This window comes from Aplidium turbinatum, chromosome 11, assembly GCF_918807975.1.
Source record: "Aplidium turbinatum chromosome 11, kaAplTurb1.1, whole genome shotgun sequence".
NCBI lineage: Eukaryota > Metazoa > Chordata > Ascidiacea > Aplousobranchia > Polyclinidae > Aplidium > Aplidium turbinatum.
Genome location: NC_137482.1, coordinates 15,626,337 through 15,644,690, shown reverse-complemented (window position 1 = coordinate 15,644,690; position 18,354 = coordinate 15,626,337). Strand labels below are relative to the sequence as shown.

Below are 18,354 nucleotides of genomic sequence, written 5' to 3'. Positions count from 1 at the left end.
CAAGTACAATATCTTATCATATTTTGTGGTGGCGAAGATGATTATGTGTCCTACTTTGCTTAGTTTTCAAGTATTTGAACTTATATAAATGTAAATTTAATATTAGGCCTACTTATCCATAAAATTTCATTTCGACGACATGGGATAGGGTACTTACAACTTGGCTTATTAGGCCATAAATTCTTTATTTATCTGCAAGTTACGACCTTTCAACTGCACGAAAAGTAATTGTAACCCTTTCATTGCTGTAAACTACATTTTCATAAACAAATATTGTAAAATGCGTAGCCTAAGTTTATGGTCTTTCAGGTCAAAGTATTTTTCAAAATAGATGTGATGCGTAGCGTTTATCTTTTCGTCAAGCGGTTTTATGAGTTATTTTCACTGTTAAATAACTAATTGCTATTTCGTACGAGTTTCCGATATGCCTATGTTTGATATGAAAACTATTTCCAAGAAACATTGAAATCGTTTAAAAAACCCTTATAGTCTTGAAATGCCAATGAATATCCAATTTGTTGAGGCACTGTTTTTCGTAGCTAAAAAGTGGACGCAGTGCGCATGCGCAAGTTGTTGTGTTGAAACGGCAGCTTTTGCAGTAGTTTGGTAAACGACCAACGTCAGCCAAGAGCACAAAACAGTATTTTTCATCAGCTGCTGTTGAAAATCGTACATCTTTAGAAAGACGGCCTCGAAAGAAAATAAAATTAAACGTAATGACTGTAAAAGTAATAAATCCGCAAGTAAATCCAATTTATTTACCGGGATGTCCAATTTCTGTTGCAAATATCGTTTAAAAAATATGATAAAGCCTTGCGTAGTAGGGTTAAAAAATAATATGTATTGGCCTAAACCTACAGTATTTGTTTCAAAGTTTTACAGCTGACTAAGTAGTACAGCTGACTTTTGCAGCTGACTACCGAAGTTTACTTACATGTATCAAAAACAAAACAACAGACTTCTTCTTTGTTTGCATTTGTTTCGAGTCAAAGTGTTAAAAGAACGAAAAAAACTTCCGATTGGCAGCGATTTGATCGACCCGTGGTTGGAATGTCAAATGATCACATTGATTCGTGTAGTCGACAAAATCGATGCAAAATCTTTCAACGGAGTCAAATACCGCTGCAAACGTCAACGACGCGGGTTGTACGCGCGGAACGAGGCTTTTCTCCGTGGTCGTAAAATGTCGTCGATAATCGCATGATCATTAATAAATTCCATCGCTGGTTTTTGGCAGCAACCGACATTGTCTGTTGACAATGAGGGAAAAGAACGAAGTTTGCTGGACGACAGCTCGTTTAATTCTCGTTGACTTTAGTGACGTCATTATTTTGTAATGCAATTGGGAAGGTTCATCTCGTGCAGTGGATATCGTTTGCAAAAAAATCACCAAATAATGCAATAAATCTGCTTCGGAAGACGTAAACTTTACTGCACCTGTACATAGTTTTACTGAGTAGGCCTACTAAAAGAATATTGATATTTACCAAGATTATTTACTTTTCTAGCAGTGGTTGCAGTTTTCAATGCCTTTTACTTCGTTAGTTGAGCACTGGAGCCATTGTATAACATACTTTTAAGAAAGCGTAGCCTGCTTTTACTTTCCATCGCATCTCCGATTCATTCTTTGCATGGTTGCCAAACCAAAAAGTCACTGTACTTTTGTTTCAGGGTCGTTACAAGGTTATTGTTTTTAACGATGTTTGCAGCTTGACTGTATTTTTTTTGGAACTACACTAACGGTCAGACAAGAAAGTCAGGTCTTGCGTTTTTTCCAACAGGCTTTTAAACTTGGGAAAGCAACAAAGGGAACGAATGAAAAACAATGGTATATGACCAGCAAAACTACTGTATAACTCCGCGTGCAAAACTGAAAAACGAGCTCTATACAGTCGAAAGTTTTATCATATTTTAAGAAAAAAAGAGCAAGAAAACACTTTCTCATTTGCTTCGAGACAATTTGTATCGCAGACCAATTTGAATGCCTGCTAGTAGGGTGATGTGCTTTGCAGAAAGCAAAACCTTTCAGATCATTTCAATTTTCGATCCCTGATATTTTGACCCTCCATATAGCTTTTCACAAGGACAGTGACATATTTATAAACTACAGATTGTGTCAGTGTAAAGAAAGAGTTTATTTATATGCGCTGCAATGCATGGTGTTTTTTGTCGTGGTTGCATTAATTATTAAAATGCTTTTTCTATGCGTGACAGAAAAAAAGCTATAATTTGCATTGAGAAGAGTGAGGAAATGTATATGAATGTAGCCTATTATAACTGGAGTAAACTGCAAGATATCAATCATAAAATCAATAGAACATGAGGCCATCCGCCTATCAGAGGCAAGTTTGAGGTAAAAGCCATGATCGTGGGAATGGTGACGCCTTGTTTTGAATGTTAACTTTTAAATTACGAACAAAAAATTGTTTTCTTTGTCAGACAACTCAAGAAGTCTTGGAAACGTTTTGTTGGCAGTTTAGCTTGTAACCCTGTTACTTCAGCATGATTTCACTTGGTATTGTGAAGCAGCTTAAAATGTAGCCTACGCGTAGAATATCTTACGAAACGATTGATGAATGACAATGACAGAACAACAGCAAAAAGTATGATTGGCAGTTTTCAAGTTTTTTCTTCTCCAAGCTTCAAGCATAGCTTTAGCGACGTCCAAGTTTCAATTCAGCGATTGAAAGAAGTTTTATGACTAAACAATTGGTTCTCAAATCACTTTATTTTAAAAGTATGTAGGCCTAACGTCCATATGTATAGTATTTGTACGTAGGCTACTTAAGTCACTCGCATGTTAATGCCATAAATGCCTTAATTTAGTCAGCATTTACTTTTTGAGTGAAAAAATAAATATATAATATAATTGATTGACTGTTGGCAAGTCGTGATTCTTAGATGACTGAAATTTTTGCTTTGTGTTGTCATATCCATGAAGACAATGTTCTAATTAATGAGAAAAGAAAACTACATTTGTCTATCAAAGTCTCTCATTCGGAGAAGCTTGTTTATCAATTGTTTTTTACATGCATTCAACCCTTGATAACCATTTGTTTAAATTACAAATTTTTGAAAATAAAAATACGCAAAGACTTGTAAATGTCTATTCTTTTTTTTGTTCTTGCACAAGAAGGTTAAAGCTTTGCTTGATCTGAGAAAAAGAACAGAGCCTAAAATTCAAAAAGTAAAGAAAGTCATGTTCAACAAATGTTTCAAAAATTACTGCTCACATTTTCAGTAGAATAGCTCACTGCAGATTGGATGTAGCATTAAAAATGGAAACGTTACAGTTTTTGAAGCAATTATAAATTTTTTGATTATGAATTTGTTATCTGTATTTTTAGTTTTCTGTTTTTTTTTTCTCAGGACAACCAAACATTTCAACCACTTTTCCCCAAGTGACGTTTTGTTGCTGAAGAAGAGTTAAAACTTCGTGAAACATCACATTGGCTTCAGCAGTTTTAACACCTTTTGATTTAGGATAAACTGCAATGACCAATTTGGTATTTTCAGCATGTCTGGGATAGCCATGATGGCCGGCTGTGAAATTGCTTCAAATGTTCAATTGTCCATGACGTTTTGTTTTTTTTATTTTCAGCAACTTGACATAATTTGATTAGATTGTTTGACAACTTGTTTACCATCCGGAACACAACACTGCTGTACCGCAAAGTGATTTGACATCAAAGCAGTAAGAAATAAAACATGCGTGTAGACATACCGAGCACACGTTCCATTTTAACAACGAATGCACTCAGAGAATACAAAATAGTCGTTGTCGGGCCCCGAAAAGTTGGAAAATCAGGTAAAATATAGCCTACATCACAAACCTTTGCAATTATGGTTCAAGCAAGACATATTTTGTGAGTCGCCTTGGACAATAATTATACACGAACAACATTGAAAAGCTTTGTTAGAATCAAATTTTTATGATCTAGTCTAGACCGAAACTGTTTTTTGGGTGAGGTCTTCCCAATCCTTCTAAGCATGTGCTCTGTTGCAGTTAACTCGTTTTGGTGCGGTTTATCTACCTTTTTCGTCACAGACATAAATGATAACAAAGTAATTTTGATCGAAAACTAAGTCTCCTCAATTTTAAGGTTTCCTGAACATCAGAAGAATTGTCGATTAGTTTGATTCATGCAATATCATGATAGAAACCCAGACAGCGAAATCGCTTTGAGTTGTTACTTGACCTGTGACTTTAAAGCGAACATTAATTTGACATACTGCCAGTGAATACATGGTATCCGTTTTTGAGATCGATAGTAAATTAATCGAGTTCACCTTTTTTGTTACCTGGTTTGCTTCAAGAAAAATCCGATTAATTTCTTTGAAACAGTGACGACCTACTTTCTATACAATTAATGCAACACCATGCCTGGTTTTTTGATTGACAGGCAAAAATTTTGTTCTGATTTTGTTCTGAACCTTCTTGTAAAATGCCATTGTCAGAAAAACACGACTGCAGTTGTTATGCAGCCAACAAAAGCTATTGTTTTTACATCATTTTAACGTCTTTAGGTGCAGAAACGATGCAAAAATGACAACTTTGCTAACTGGGAAATGATTCACAATTGGGCCATCCTTTAAAATGGGAATATTTGTGGTTTTTGGTTACAAGTTTTCTTGAAATGTATTAGTTCATACTTTTTGAAACAGTTCTAGTAAAACTAAACATTTCAACCAAAACACGTCATTAAATTTAACCATTACACTTTTAAATTTGAGTATCATCATTCTGAAAAACATTTTTCGTGTTTGGTGATCATGTATTGATGCGATTCAAAGTCATAATAATTATTTTCCAAGTAAGGTACGCTCGATGCATGTCTCACTTTACGAAAGAATGGCACGAAATTTGCTGCATTTTGTGACACGTGCTTGTGCTTCATTGTTACGTAGTATGACCAAAAGATGTTCTCTAAGTTGACCTGCTCACTTTGTTATGTTTTTCAGCTTCAGTTGTACGATTCCTTACCAAGCGTTTCATCAGTGAATATGTTGAAAATACAGGTAAGCGAAGATAATTTTCCTTCTTGTGCTTGTATTTTGTTTCTGAACTTATATCATGTTTAAATTTTTGACATTACAAACACACTTTGAAACCCCACCACACAAAGCATTTAATGTTTCAAGTTGAGCATTGGGTTTTATGCGTGGACGTCGCCATAGTGGCATCTGAACAAGAAGCGAAACGCTAGGCCTATCTTGCAAGGCAAACAGGATTGCCATATTGGCAGTTTTAACACCAAATTTTTAAATTTTGAGCGCTTTTTAAATCGTTTGGCGGGCTACTTTGATTTTGGCATTTTGATATAGCCTATTTTTGGCATTTTTTTTAATTTTCAGCATTGGCAGTTGCCATAACTTTAGTGCCGTAATCCAAAAGCTGTGTATTTTCGCGCTGTAACTGCAGGTTGCAAATTTTAATCTTTCAAGCATAAAATTCTGTTTTGCGCTGTCAGTAAAATATGTTGAGAATTTTGCTTCACACCAGCAAATTTCGAATAAAGTTTGTGCTAAGTCTTTGCAGTCAAACGATGCTTGTTGAATGTTGGTGTCAAGCCATGTTCATGAGATAGATTTCACATATTTCACGTTGAAAGTGTGTGATGATAAACAGCGAAATACCATCGATGTTTTATCGACGATGTGAGGAAATAACTGGTATGGGAAGAAGAATTATGTGGTTTCCCGTTGAATTTACACCTACTGTAGTATCGTTTCAATAAACTGTCATAGCACTGATATGATTGAGCAAGGGATTATTTGACTCATTTGTGTGACATTGCTGTTGGTTTCCGTCCTCAGCTATTATTATAAGAAACAAAAGCATGCATCTCACCTTAGGAAAGTAGTTTTACATTGAAACGGCTTTCTTGACCTGGGGGTAGTCGCAGCGCGTTGCAAAATCGATAAACGTTGCTATTTAAGAAGTTCCGTTGAAAAAAATGTGTATTGTAACTTAGCCAACGTTTTGCGTTGTTTGCAGTTCTGTGATTTTATAGATGAACGTTTCCCAAGAAAGTTGGCAATAACCTGAAACATCAGCCTAAAATTTTCAAAATTCACACTCAGAGATTGTCCGATAACCTTTTTTTTGTGTGAGTTGTACAAAACCTTAGGTGTTTTCAATTACACTTTTCAATTTTTATTCATTGCTTTTCTTGATGGTTTCAGATAATTTTTCAAATATGTGACATTTACTCTGGGGTAGATAGAGATTAATGAACTAGAAGTTTTGTCTTTGTCGTTCACAAACATTTTGAACAGTTGTGTGTTAATGTTGCCAAAATTCTTATTCCAAAGTTGTGGTGAAGGCATGATGTTGTCAGGAGAAGAGTTTGTATCAAGCTTGTTTATCAGTGCAGTTGGAAGAAAAACACTTTTGAGTTTGATTGTTACTTATGATGAAGACAATTTTGGTCTGTAAAAAAGCTATCTTATATGGTGAGCCAAGCATGTTTGCAAGGGAGCTTGGTTCGGGTCATTGAAAATCGGGGATCCATGTTGTCGTTTTGTGTTTTTAAAATCATTTTATGTTTGATGATTTCTAAAGTAAACATGACCTTGTGGGATGGTTCCGTCCTTGGTCTTGGACCATCCTTGTTCTTGTTTCAGTTTCTTTGCTAATCTTATTTTGCGCCACCCGAATCGAACTATTCGACTTACGTCAAACTATTTTTGCTGCGGTGAACCTCACCGATGTCTCTGTAACGTGACGCCCTTCCGCGTATTCTCCTTGCATATTCGCTTACTGTAGTGTTTCGACTGCTCATCTTGTTGCGAGAGTTTGTATTTTCTGCTTGTGTGGGCTGGTAAACACTGTGAAAGGCTATACTTATGTAGATTTGCCTTGTAATATATTCTTTTAAGCAAAAAATAAATTTCCTAAGTTTCATCTACAAAATGAAATTGGACTGAACAAAATTTGTACCATTGAACAGTTGGACTGTGACATCGGGCCATTTAATATTAATCACGAGCGGACTTTGATGTGTGATTTTTGTCGAAGCAAATCATTCATCTGATTCCACTGCAAAATGACCTTAAGACCAGAAGCGGATCTAGAAAAAATTTTGTACTGACACAAAAGTTTCAACAAAAAAACGAAACGATTCGAAACGAAACAAGTACCTCCCTGGATCCGCTACTGCCTTTGCCTATGAGATAGTTTACTGAAAATCAAAATGCATTCTTGTTAGAGTTAGACCGACCTACCGCACGCGCTGGACATGGAATTTAATCGCAGTTGCCTTAAGCTCAAGCCAAACCTTGATATTGGATATTGCCCAAACATCAGTTTTACGAGCAAACCAAATCACGTCAAATTATATATACCCGAAAGAAATCATTCCCGCAATAAACGGGTTGCTTGCTTGAGGGCAACGATCGAAATAGACACAGCTTGAAAACAAAAATACTCGGGAATTCAACCTCCCGGTGACGGATTGGTTAGTGTATTTGCCGTTGGTTCCGGTAGACTTGAGTTTAGTTCCAGGTCTGGTTCTGGTCATAACAAAATTTAAAAAAATAATACCGATTGTCTTCTATCTTGCGTTTAATAGTGAAACGTTAGTTAACTACAGCGCAAAATTGACAAGAGCACAGTCGATAAAAAATCTCAGCTATGTTGAGATGGTAAAAATAAACCATGTCTGTATTTAAAAAAAGGAATTTGTCTTGTAGGGGCCTGGCATCTGCTTTGTCAGTAATTCAAGCAGTTGTGCTGTATAATCGTCTGCATTCTTGATCTTAGCGCTTGTGTTTGCGTTTGGCGTTGACTTTCTTATTAAAAGTTCTCTTGTCTTTACAGTAATAAACAGGTAAAATTGTTGATTTATAAATGTAGAGACATCAGTTTATTAAATTTGGTACCATTAGCTCTTAAAGACGAATTTGAACTTTTCAAAACAAAATTACTGCAATGTAAGCCTACTTTACTCGTACACCAGTTGGTCAAAAATACATTATGACCAACTAAGATTTTGTCTGCAACTAAATGGCAATGATCGAACGCTAAAAAAACACTCGCTGTTTGAAAGTGCGCTAGTGCTATAGGTTATGCAGTAAGTACTAGCTGTACTGTTTTGACAACTTTTATTTAAGTGCTGTTTTCTGATGCGTATGTCGGAGCAGCATTCTGTTACATGATAAAATGTTAGAATGATTGAAATATTTAGCAATTCACTACCTGTACATTCGATGTATGAATTAGTGTTTCTGGGCGGCGAAAAGACGGCTTTGTATTGCTTACAAACACCACACAGGCGAACCATACAAAATCACACAATCTTATCTCTGGTGACCACATCCACGAGTTAATATAAGACCCTTTCGAAGTGACATTCAAGATTTTCTTGTCTTACAGTAATTGTTCGATGAAACTATTTAATGGCTAATTTATACTGTTTGTATTATTTGTTTTAACTATGAAATGAAGAGTTTTGATAATTTCGACGATAACTCGGCATGAAATGCAATGTTTGCTGTTCCAAAACTGGTTTTATGACGATTTGACGATAGTAAATTACGCCACTGACACTGGTTGAACGTTTTCAGTTTTATCACTGTACTGCTTTTCCTGTAGTTTATTTTCTTGTTTATTCTTTTGGGCGATATGAAATTTGCTTGATAATTACAAAACATAAAACCAAAAGGGATTACACCAATTTGACGTTATGGTTACTTAAGGTTGTGTGGTGTCAAATTAACTGAATGCAAAACCGTCTTTTCGCTGCCTAGCAAAATCACATGGCTTACTGTGACGTGCGCAAATTAACAACTCCATTACAAACCGAACCAACAACAAGCTGCAATTCGTATTCCTCCGTTGAATCTTGTAGGTCGTTGAAGGACATTCTTTTGCAAATTTTATGATAATTACAATTTGGATGTCACGTTCGAAGCTTACAGCTGTCATATACTTCCTTCTCAGACCTAAGCGGTGAACTGGTTTTCACAATTGAAATTAACCAATGTCATTTAGATTTTGGTGAGATTAATTTCATATATCATATAAGTGTTGGCGTTTGAAGATGGATCAAACAAGTGATTCCAAACAACTCTAAAAACTATTAATTTAAGAATTAAAACCATTTTATTTCCGATTCACAAGATATCTTCTGTTTGAAAATACACAATTATTGCAGATTAAAAAAATGATGATCGAGGCTACTTGAATGTAAGAGTATATACGCATACGTTCAGATCTGAAAGAGCTGGTGAATGGGTTTCTTTAATTTGAATTTGTTTTGCCTTTCTTAAGATTGCAGGTTTTCAATAGTTTATCTGATCTACAAGTGTTTTTGGAACCATCTTGTTGCATCTCATTCCGTGTACTAAGACGATAGCAACGTTTCGCGTGCCTTATGTATCAAACATACTTATCGGAAAATCATTTTGGATGATAATCTGAATATTTTATGATATTGCTTTCAGTGGCGGGTCCTTGTAATGGAGAAAATGCTGTATCGAAAAGTGCTCAGAGAAAAATACAGATTTGCAAACAAGCAAAATCGATCGCGCGTTTTTCATTAAAAATGATCAAGAACCGCCATTGGTTGAAGATGTTTACTTTAATCAAAACCACAAAGTGACCACAAACGTAAATAGTATGACTTATTCAAAGAGATTATTTTTTTCAGATATAGTTAATCTAAACTCATATTTTAACAATTTGTTAACTTTTCAATTAAGTTCTGGTCTCCAGACTTTGAATCTATGTAAAAAGTACAGTTTTTGCCAGCCGGGATACTCCTTGTATTTAGGTCTACCATATGGCATGGGAGAGGGGGGGACTTTGATGCCCAAGTTGGCGTGATGATTTGATGATCAATCACCATTGTGAGTGTTATAGTAAAAAATACACAACCTGTTTGTGAACTGTAATGATAAGGCCTCAGATGTTTTCATGCGTCACTCGAGAATGTCTTCAGAGTGAATCCAATTGATGATGGATTTGTTTCATGTTTACGCTGAAACTGAACTTGCGTCACACACTAAAGGGCGATGAAAGAATGAAAGTTTACTTTTCTAGTTGCTTTTGCCGTTTTAACAGATTTTGGCAACATTTTGTTTTTGATTGATTTTAGCTTCAGAGGTATTTGTGGAAAACGCTTTTTTAGCATGTTATGCAGAAAGAAGGAATTTTACGATTAAGGGTAATCGGAGTATCACATACGCTAAGTGGATATTGAAACAAAATTATTTTTTTTTAACTTTTGAAAATTAACTTAGTTCAAGTTTCTTTTTGTGTTGTTTGGTCAAGAGAATTTAATGCTTTGCTATTGACTTTTTGTAAATTATTAAGTCCATAAAAGTAGAGGTACTTGGAACTAAGCCTGTTGCTGTGTACATTTCTGCAGTGGAACAATTTGATAAGCATTAAAGTTGTTTTTAAACATTTCTGCACTTTACTTTTTCAATTGAGATTACGAGATCACAAACACACAAACCGTACAGCTGTTACGTTAAATCAACCGAATAACATAAACTTTGTTAAGTACAAAACTCATCATTCCACGCTTATCCTTTTATTAAACTCGTAAACATGGTGCTAACGATTTATCAAAACTTTGCACAGACAGCAACAGCTGCCGTTCAATAACTAGCCGAAGCGGGGATTAAAATATCCATTGAAGCAAACGCGTGTTCAATAAACCTTAAAATTGCTCAAAACACGAATAATGAAGAATGTTACTATCACCCTTGAAGGCTCTCGTTTCTTGGTTGAACGTTGTAGACATAAAATATCTTTGTTTTCAGATATGCATTGTAAAAGAGTTACAGAAGTGGACGGAGAACCACTGCGTGTCAATATCCAAGATACTTCTGACAAGGTAGACTGAAGTTTTTCTCTTAACTTTCAAAACGTGGTAAACTAAGGGTAATGGATAAACTACACATTAAACTTTAGCCAATAGCTTACTTATTGCCTGCTACATTCAACAGTAAGCTGCTTCTTTGCAAACAAAACGTCAACATCACATTATTGCTAAACAGAAAGAGAGGAAAGAGAGGCTGTTCACCAGGCATTTGATAAATAAAATGACTTGCGTTATTCTGGTGACTGTGAACGCAAGTCATTATAATTTATGTAACATTATTTGTTACCGATTTGGTTGCAGTAATTGAGGAAAGCTCTTTGAGACCACATATTGAAATTGAACGAAACCAATTGCAGCATAAATTTCTTTATATCGTGCTTTAACAGTGTTGGTAATGGCAAATTACCAAAAACTTGTATTTTTTTAAAACGAATTTGTTCATTGCTGCTTTGACAGGGAATGAGATTATCATCAGTTGAGCATCACATCAGATGGGCAGACGCCATCATAATGGTGTATTCGATCACTGACAGAGAGGGATTTCGTCAGCTCAAGAAAACTGCGACAAAAATCATTGAAAAAACAATTGATTCGGAGGAAAAAGATCACAGGTAAACCAAAAACGTCTGTTAACAGATGCAAAATTGAACAAACTTTAGTTAAGTAACTTTTATCTCTTTTAAAAATGTTAAGGTTGACAAAATTTAAAGTGAACCGACAAAAAATGCAGTCTGTCGGTTGGCAGTCTGCCTTGACACAATTGACACATGCGGTAACGGATAAGCTGCAGAGAAAAATGAGTCAGTGTTGAATGCTCTGATTTTGGCAATATTGATTTGCAACACCGCAAATGAACGTGTTCTTGTGACTAAGATATGTAATTGAAGTGTATCTACATAGTTAGAATTTGCAATTATATTCATTAAAGGAATTTATGTTGGTGGATTTGAAGTAATAAAATTTTATTTATTTTGCAGTCGCATACCTCCCCTGGTGGTGGTCGGAAACAAGGGAGACTTAGATTACGTGAGAAAAGTATCACGAGAGGAAGGTTTTGAACTGGCGGAGAGACTTCGCTGCGACTTCTTCGAAGCTTCTGCTCGAGAGGGTTGGTCGAAGATGGTGACAAGGACGGACTTGTGCCCAAGCTTGTGCTCGCCCTCTAGCGACAGCGAGGCTCTTAATCTTTTTGTTGGAGCAACCACAAGTGTCGGAATGGTCGGTTTACTACACCCGGGGTTGTCAGGTTGTACGACTCCTCCTCAAAAACGAGGAAGATCTCCAATACGCGAATTTGAAAATCATCAAAGCTCTGCATCTTTGAAACGCTGGGCAAGTTCCAATACTGTTAATCAAGACCGTAGTCACATGAGATCGACTTCGACAGTGAGTGGTGGACTATCCTTCACCGTACCCCAAGCAAGCTCAATCCCAAACAATATGAATTCCAAGTCCAGTTCCTCTTCGCCAGCGTTAAGTGAAGACGACAGCGACAGTTCACGGTCTGTTAGTCCATCGCGTTTCTTAAAAAATAAAATAGGTGTTGGCCACTCAAACTTTATAGGTAAACTTTCACCGTGCTTGGGAAGAAAGTTTAACCGTGTCCCAAAAACAGATGGACATCAAACGAATAAAAATACCAGGGATGACAACAATAATAGTAAACAAAAAAAAGTTTCTTCAAAAAGCATTGCCTTTGGTCTTTCGTCAACTTTTCTTGCCAATCCACAATTAGGGGAAAACCTAATCCTGGGATCTTCACATAATCCTCTTTCCAGCAGCAGTAACAGCAGCTGCGAAAACAGCAGTACCAATGGAAGTACAGAAAGCTTAACTGCATGCGAACAAGATTTTGATAATAATGAAAACGCGCACTTTATCAGAATTAAAAGCGACACTTGTATATCACACAGTCCGCCCATAAATATTCCCCGAGTCGAAGAGCCGCGTCTGGACTTGAAACTTCAAGAGCAAGACTTTGGAAGTTCCGGACCTTTTTTACATCTTTGCAGAAGACGGTTAAACCGTGGCAGGGTTAGGTCACGTTCTCCAAGCCATAAAATAATGAATGGGCTTAAAAAAATACGTTCATTTGCGAGTGAACCCAGCGTCCCAGTAAACCAAAACTTGCCTCAGGTAAACTCTGCTTTGTTGTCCATTCCCGTAATAAAACTATGAAATCATTTTTATTTTCGCTACTTAAATTATTATTTCTTCAGCAGGTTTTGAACGTTTGTTTTTACCTATTTATCAGTTTTGACACTAAAGCTTTGACAGCAAACTTTAAGTTGCTGAAGACTGGTATTTGTTTTTGAACACTGTTTTTTCTACATACGTTGCATGAATATGTGAAATAAATGTTAATCTTTGTTTTTTGTGTTATTTGTTATCGTTGCATCTTTGAAGATAACCAGTGTCTCGATTTGTAGTTCTGACTTGCTTTAATTGTGACACGTGCTTTTTTGCGATGTGTTTAATTATGTTAATACAACTGTTCTGATGGTTCTGAAGATAGTTCTTTGTGTGTTCTATCATCAGCACAAAAGTATAAAAACGATACATAGAACAACGAAAATTAAAGACTTAAGACGTTTGTAACTTCGCCGTCTCTATCGGCTCATGTAAGTTTGTTTTTATTTCTGACCATCACAGCGAAACACAATATACGGTATGCCAATTGCCAAACATAGCAGAGGTCTAAAAAAAAAAGTAAAATCAGTTAGTTAGCCTTGCCGATTAAGATAGGCTATGTGAGATGAGATAGGTGCTACTACTGGAATAATGTTATCGATTTAGCAACCAAGGTGATAGAAATAATTTTGTCTCTTGATGAGCTCATTAACACATGTAGCATTGCGGAGGTGTTTATGCAAAGACACTTTTAAACGTTTGGTTAATCTTTTATGGCATAAACAAATGATTGCTAGTTGAGACGATGCATTTACCTTGTTGACAAAGGTCTGTTCGAGGTAAAACAAAAGTAGTCCTACTTCTAAAGTTGCACTATTTTGTTATAAGGGATATGGTAAGAAATCTTGAAATGGCGGTTTAAATAGAAGCAAACAAAATTCAGTGCGACGACACTTACTGAATTTTGCATCGCGAAGTAATAAAATTTGAAAATGCTTCATTGGGGAGCACGGGAATTTTCAATTACCTGGATTTGCACATAACACAATAGTAGGAGAGGCCTTTTAATTGCAAACAAAGCGAGAACGTATTCATGCAAGCTTACCTTTTCCTTTTTCAAAAGACTTGTTTTGCTACATATCTTTAATAATTGTATTTAATATGTTTTTAATTACTATGCGTTACTTCAATGTCAAAAATAATAACTTACAAAAAATAATTTTAGATTAAACTTAGTAAAAAAATTTCATAACTTGGGAAATTCAACGCTTGTTATCCGAAACCACGACAAGGGAAATTAAGAATAATCACTGTATTCAGAGAATTTTTCTTTTCGGTATTAAGCCTTGATGAACACATATTAGGCAAAAATAATTAGTAATTAATCGAAGACCTTGGCGCAAGGTCGAAAACTTTTAATTTTTCAGCACTTTGTGCTCTCCATATCAGATTTTAATGTATTTTATTTTTCGTGTGGAGCTCACAAGAAAAATGCTGTTGCTGTAGGCAGAAAAAATCTTCATAATAACTTTATTTCGCAACCAAATAAAAGCAGGAATTTTTGTGTCGAAACGAAACATTTCTAAGCTTTGCAATTTTAATGTTTCGTTCCTGCAGCAGACGTGCAATCGTGCATGTCTTCCATATTGAAAATATAATATAGATTTTATATCAATTACGGCATGTTTATCCAGTAGTTAAATCGGTTGCCATTTTTCTTTTGAACTACACTTGAGGAGGAAAGGATCCCTTTACGCGATATGTAATTGGTATGTTTAGTTTCTTTGTTAACGAAGCAATGTTCTTGGTCAGGAAACCGCTCCCGACAGCTCAGTCGGATAACCGCTCGACTTCGCAAAAACAAAAATACGGCTAGGATCAAACAACGCTGGTTCAGCTCAAGAGGTGTACGCTTAAGCATTCAAGGACAGCTCTCCATTTAAGGGCACCTGATGAATAGTGTAATTCACAAACAACAACACTTCAACAAGCACAAATTTTACTCTGTCAGTTTGGTGAACTAGCCCTGCGTCAGTGGTGCAAACTCTCCACGAGTATGTGAAACTGCCAGGAACAACTTTTCAGAGGTTTTCTAAATCCGAAAATAAAGATTCAAGCAAGAAACTAACAGTTTTCCAATGTTTAGATATGGATTTTCAGAAATTCTTTAAATTCATGTAGGAAAATGTCCAAAAGCTATGTCTAAGATTATTTGCAAACCAGTAACTTTATTTTCGGCATACCTGCATGGTTTAATTTTAATTTTTTTATTTATGCCTGAGGTGATTTTATTTATGGCTTAGCTTATGTTTTTAATAGAACACGGAACCTGCCTTGCCGCTTTTCTATTTGTTTTTAAGTGTTGATTTAATGTTTACTTGGATCAAATCTAATTTCTGAATATTTGGGACTGTGTATCGACACTGGACAAGAGCGTAACGATTAAGATCAAGTCAACACAAAATTATGGCATCATCTCGAACGCTGGATCCGCGCCATTTTTTTTCTTATGTTATTGATATGTAAAGTCTACCATCCTTCCCATAACAATACCAACACAAATAGATTTGGTAAAATTGCACCAAGGAACAAAAAGAGATACTTTGTCATTTTATTAAATTCGGTTAAATGACATTTATCATTTCACAGCCACGGACTGCTTACAATAGGCCTACTTTAGCGACAGTCAGTGGTTTTTCATTAATCAGTGCAAAGCCAGATTTTGCGAGGTGTGTAAGTGCTGAATATTTTCGGAAAGTTTCTTTAGAGGATTATAAGCCGGGACGTATTAACAGCATCCCGTCCCCAGAGGATGTTACACGATTGTGTAGGCCCTGTAGGGGCCCATTTGTTTCAGTTTGGCGGATCATCTCAGACAGATTATCAAAAATTCACTCAGACTACACAAAACTGTACAAATCTTTGCCAACAAACAAATCTCTGAAATCTTTCTGTGGTCGAGAAATTATTTAAAGACTTCACTGTTTACTTCAATTGCAAATAAAGTTTTTGCATCGGTTTTAAACTCAAACTTGTAGCGCAAACTTTTAGAAATATCCAGTTTATTTAGTGTTAGGTTTAATCCAGTTTTGGTATGAAAACTTAAACATAGTAAAACGTGAAGTTCTAGTTTTATACGAAGTAGCTACGTTGACACACGGTAAGGTTTCAAAACAACTTTACGTTTTATGTAGTTTGTACGTTTTAGGAAGTTACGTTGATGTAACGCAAGCTTTCATTATATTTTGAAACAGCAGCATGTTTTACTTGCCGAATGTGCACATCATTCTTCGACTGTAATGAGCATGAAGTAATCGAAATTAAGTGATGACGATTCAACATGAGAGGCTATATGTGTGATATAAAATACAAAGATATAAATGCAAGATACGTCATATAGAAATGATTTTTTGATTAGACTGATGTTTAAGAGCAAGTTTTCAAAATGTTTTGTGTCTTAAATAAATGTGTCAGTTTTTAAATTAATGTTTAAAATTTAAAATTTTTATTAAACTAAGATAATACATTCGTAAACATTTGCATAGTTAAATTTTAGCTACATGGAGTCTATGAATGAGAAAGTAACTCCATTCGCCAATTGAGACCTGGGTTGTAAACCTAGGCTACTTTAAATTGAGTTATTACCAAAAATATGTTGTATGACATTGCCTGTCCCCACGCAAAATTTGATTAAAAAACGGCATAATGTTACTATAACATTCGCTGGTGTGTGCATAGAAATAAAAGATTGAACTACGTTGAAAAAACTTTTACTTGCTTTACCTCGAAAGTTTAGACTTCGGTAGCTTTTCAACTCAGGTCTTCAATTAGACAATACAATGGTGGATGCACAGTGCACACCGTTTATCAACAATATAGCCTACAAGCCCACTATTTGCATGGATGGAGTGGCTTGATGGAGTGTATTGCACACGTTAACAATTAAATTTTATAATAATTTGTTCATTTTTATAATATTTCTACTATTCTTTTCATTTGCAAATGAATGTCACAATCCACTTCATATAATAACATAGGTATGTTTTTTGATTATCACAGTAGGCCTACTAATCCAACCCTATTTGATAACAACTGTGCTGTTTTCACTTTACATCATATTTCCAATCTTAAAAGAATTATTACTCTGTAAAACTTGGCTACATTATGCAACAAAAAATACAATCAATAAAAGTTCCAAAATCATTGATATGACCTTGAGTTAAGCCTAGACCCACTATAGCAGCTGTAGAGAAAAATATTTTAACTTTTCTTCGACGCAACTGTGGTATAGCCAATGAAGAAAAATAAAAACGCTAATTCTTCTTGGTGATATAAATCTTTGACCGACCGTATTTGATAGGTTTACGTTGGAACGATGAAACAAAATGTTGCACAAAACTATCACACAATCTTATCATCAAGCTTAAATGAAGAACTAATAACTAACTGAAACGGAAAGAATAATCTTGTGCATACGACCTGTTGCTTTGCTAATCCTGGCTGTACATGATGATTGGTCAAGAATTTAGCATGAATGTTCAATGATTTCTCGGATACACATTGATGTGCGCCCAAACTGATTCGCTGCACTTTCTAATTCTACTGTAGAACTGCAATGTTATCAACCGAAATACTACGCTACAACACTTTAACATATCCTAAAACGTGATACTGTAGTTTGTCGCGGTAGTTCAATTGGTTGAACACCTGGCGTTGTGCACAAAGGAATAAAAAGATCAAGCCGCGCTGGTTCGGCTATCGGGATGTGCGCTAAATCAACCTCCATAGCTCTTTGCATTGTTATGAAGTCAAAAAAAAAATGTAGTCCTAAAAGATTGCGAAGTCAAAGTCTGATGACTTTGACCCGAATTTACAACCCATGGTTTGAGAAACATTGAAGGTGCCCTCACTAAAAAATAGGGGCCATTAGTGGATTTCGTAGGGGAGGGGCGAGGTGGCGCTCACACGTCCCTGAATCAGTCTCACGATATTGTTATTATTGAATGATGTGTGATATACATTTTTAATGCACAAACGTGCTTATGAATATGTTCCATCATTGGGATTGTGTGTTGGCCAAAGACGCAAAGAAAGTTACACGCAAAAACATAAAAAAAACCTAGAGATAAACGTCAGAATCGAATCTCCTTGTGAGTTGCATAATGCACAATATGCACAGCTGCTGCACGCGAAAGTCAAGCTCCAGATAGCGTTGTAGTGGCATAACTTCATCACACGAATAGGCCTACAATTGGATAAGCGTGAATAGGCTCATAAGTTTTAACTCACCATGTACAACATGGCGAGTGCCAATCTCAAGTCAACGTGGCAAATACTAGGCTACTAACTTTTGTGCCAGGTTGCATCTAAGATTGTGAGGTTAAAACTA

At 35.8% G+C, this 18,354-nt stretch overlaps 1 protein-coding gene across 1 annotated transcript; it reads left to right on the top strand.

Moving 5' to 3' along the window:
* The first annotated feature begins 3,605 nt into the window (after nucleotides 1-3,605).
* LOC145779781 (uncharacterized) lies at nucleotides 3,606-13,340 on the top strand. The gene is made up of 5 exons (XM_082591423.1): nucleotides 3,606-3,808; nucleotides 4,963-5,019; nucleotides 10,774-10,847; nucleotides 11,292-11,446; nucleotides 11,813-13,340. Exons 1-5 carry the CDS (start codon nucleotides 3,709-3,711, stop codon nucleotides 13,011-13,013), a joined length of 1,587 nt encoding a protein of 528 aa, XP_082447549.1. The 5' UTR covers nucleotides 3,606-3,708; the 3' UTR covers nucleotides 13,014-13,340.
* Nucleotides 13,341-18,354: the final 5,014 nt, after the last annotated feature.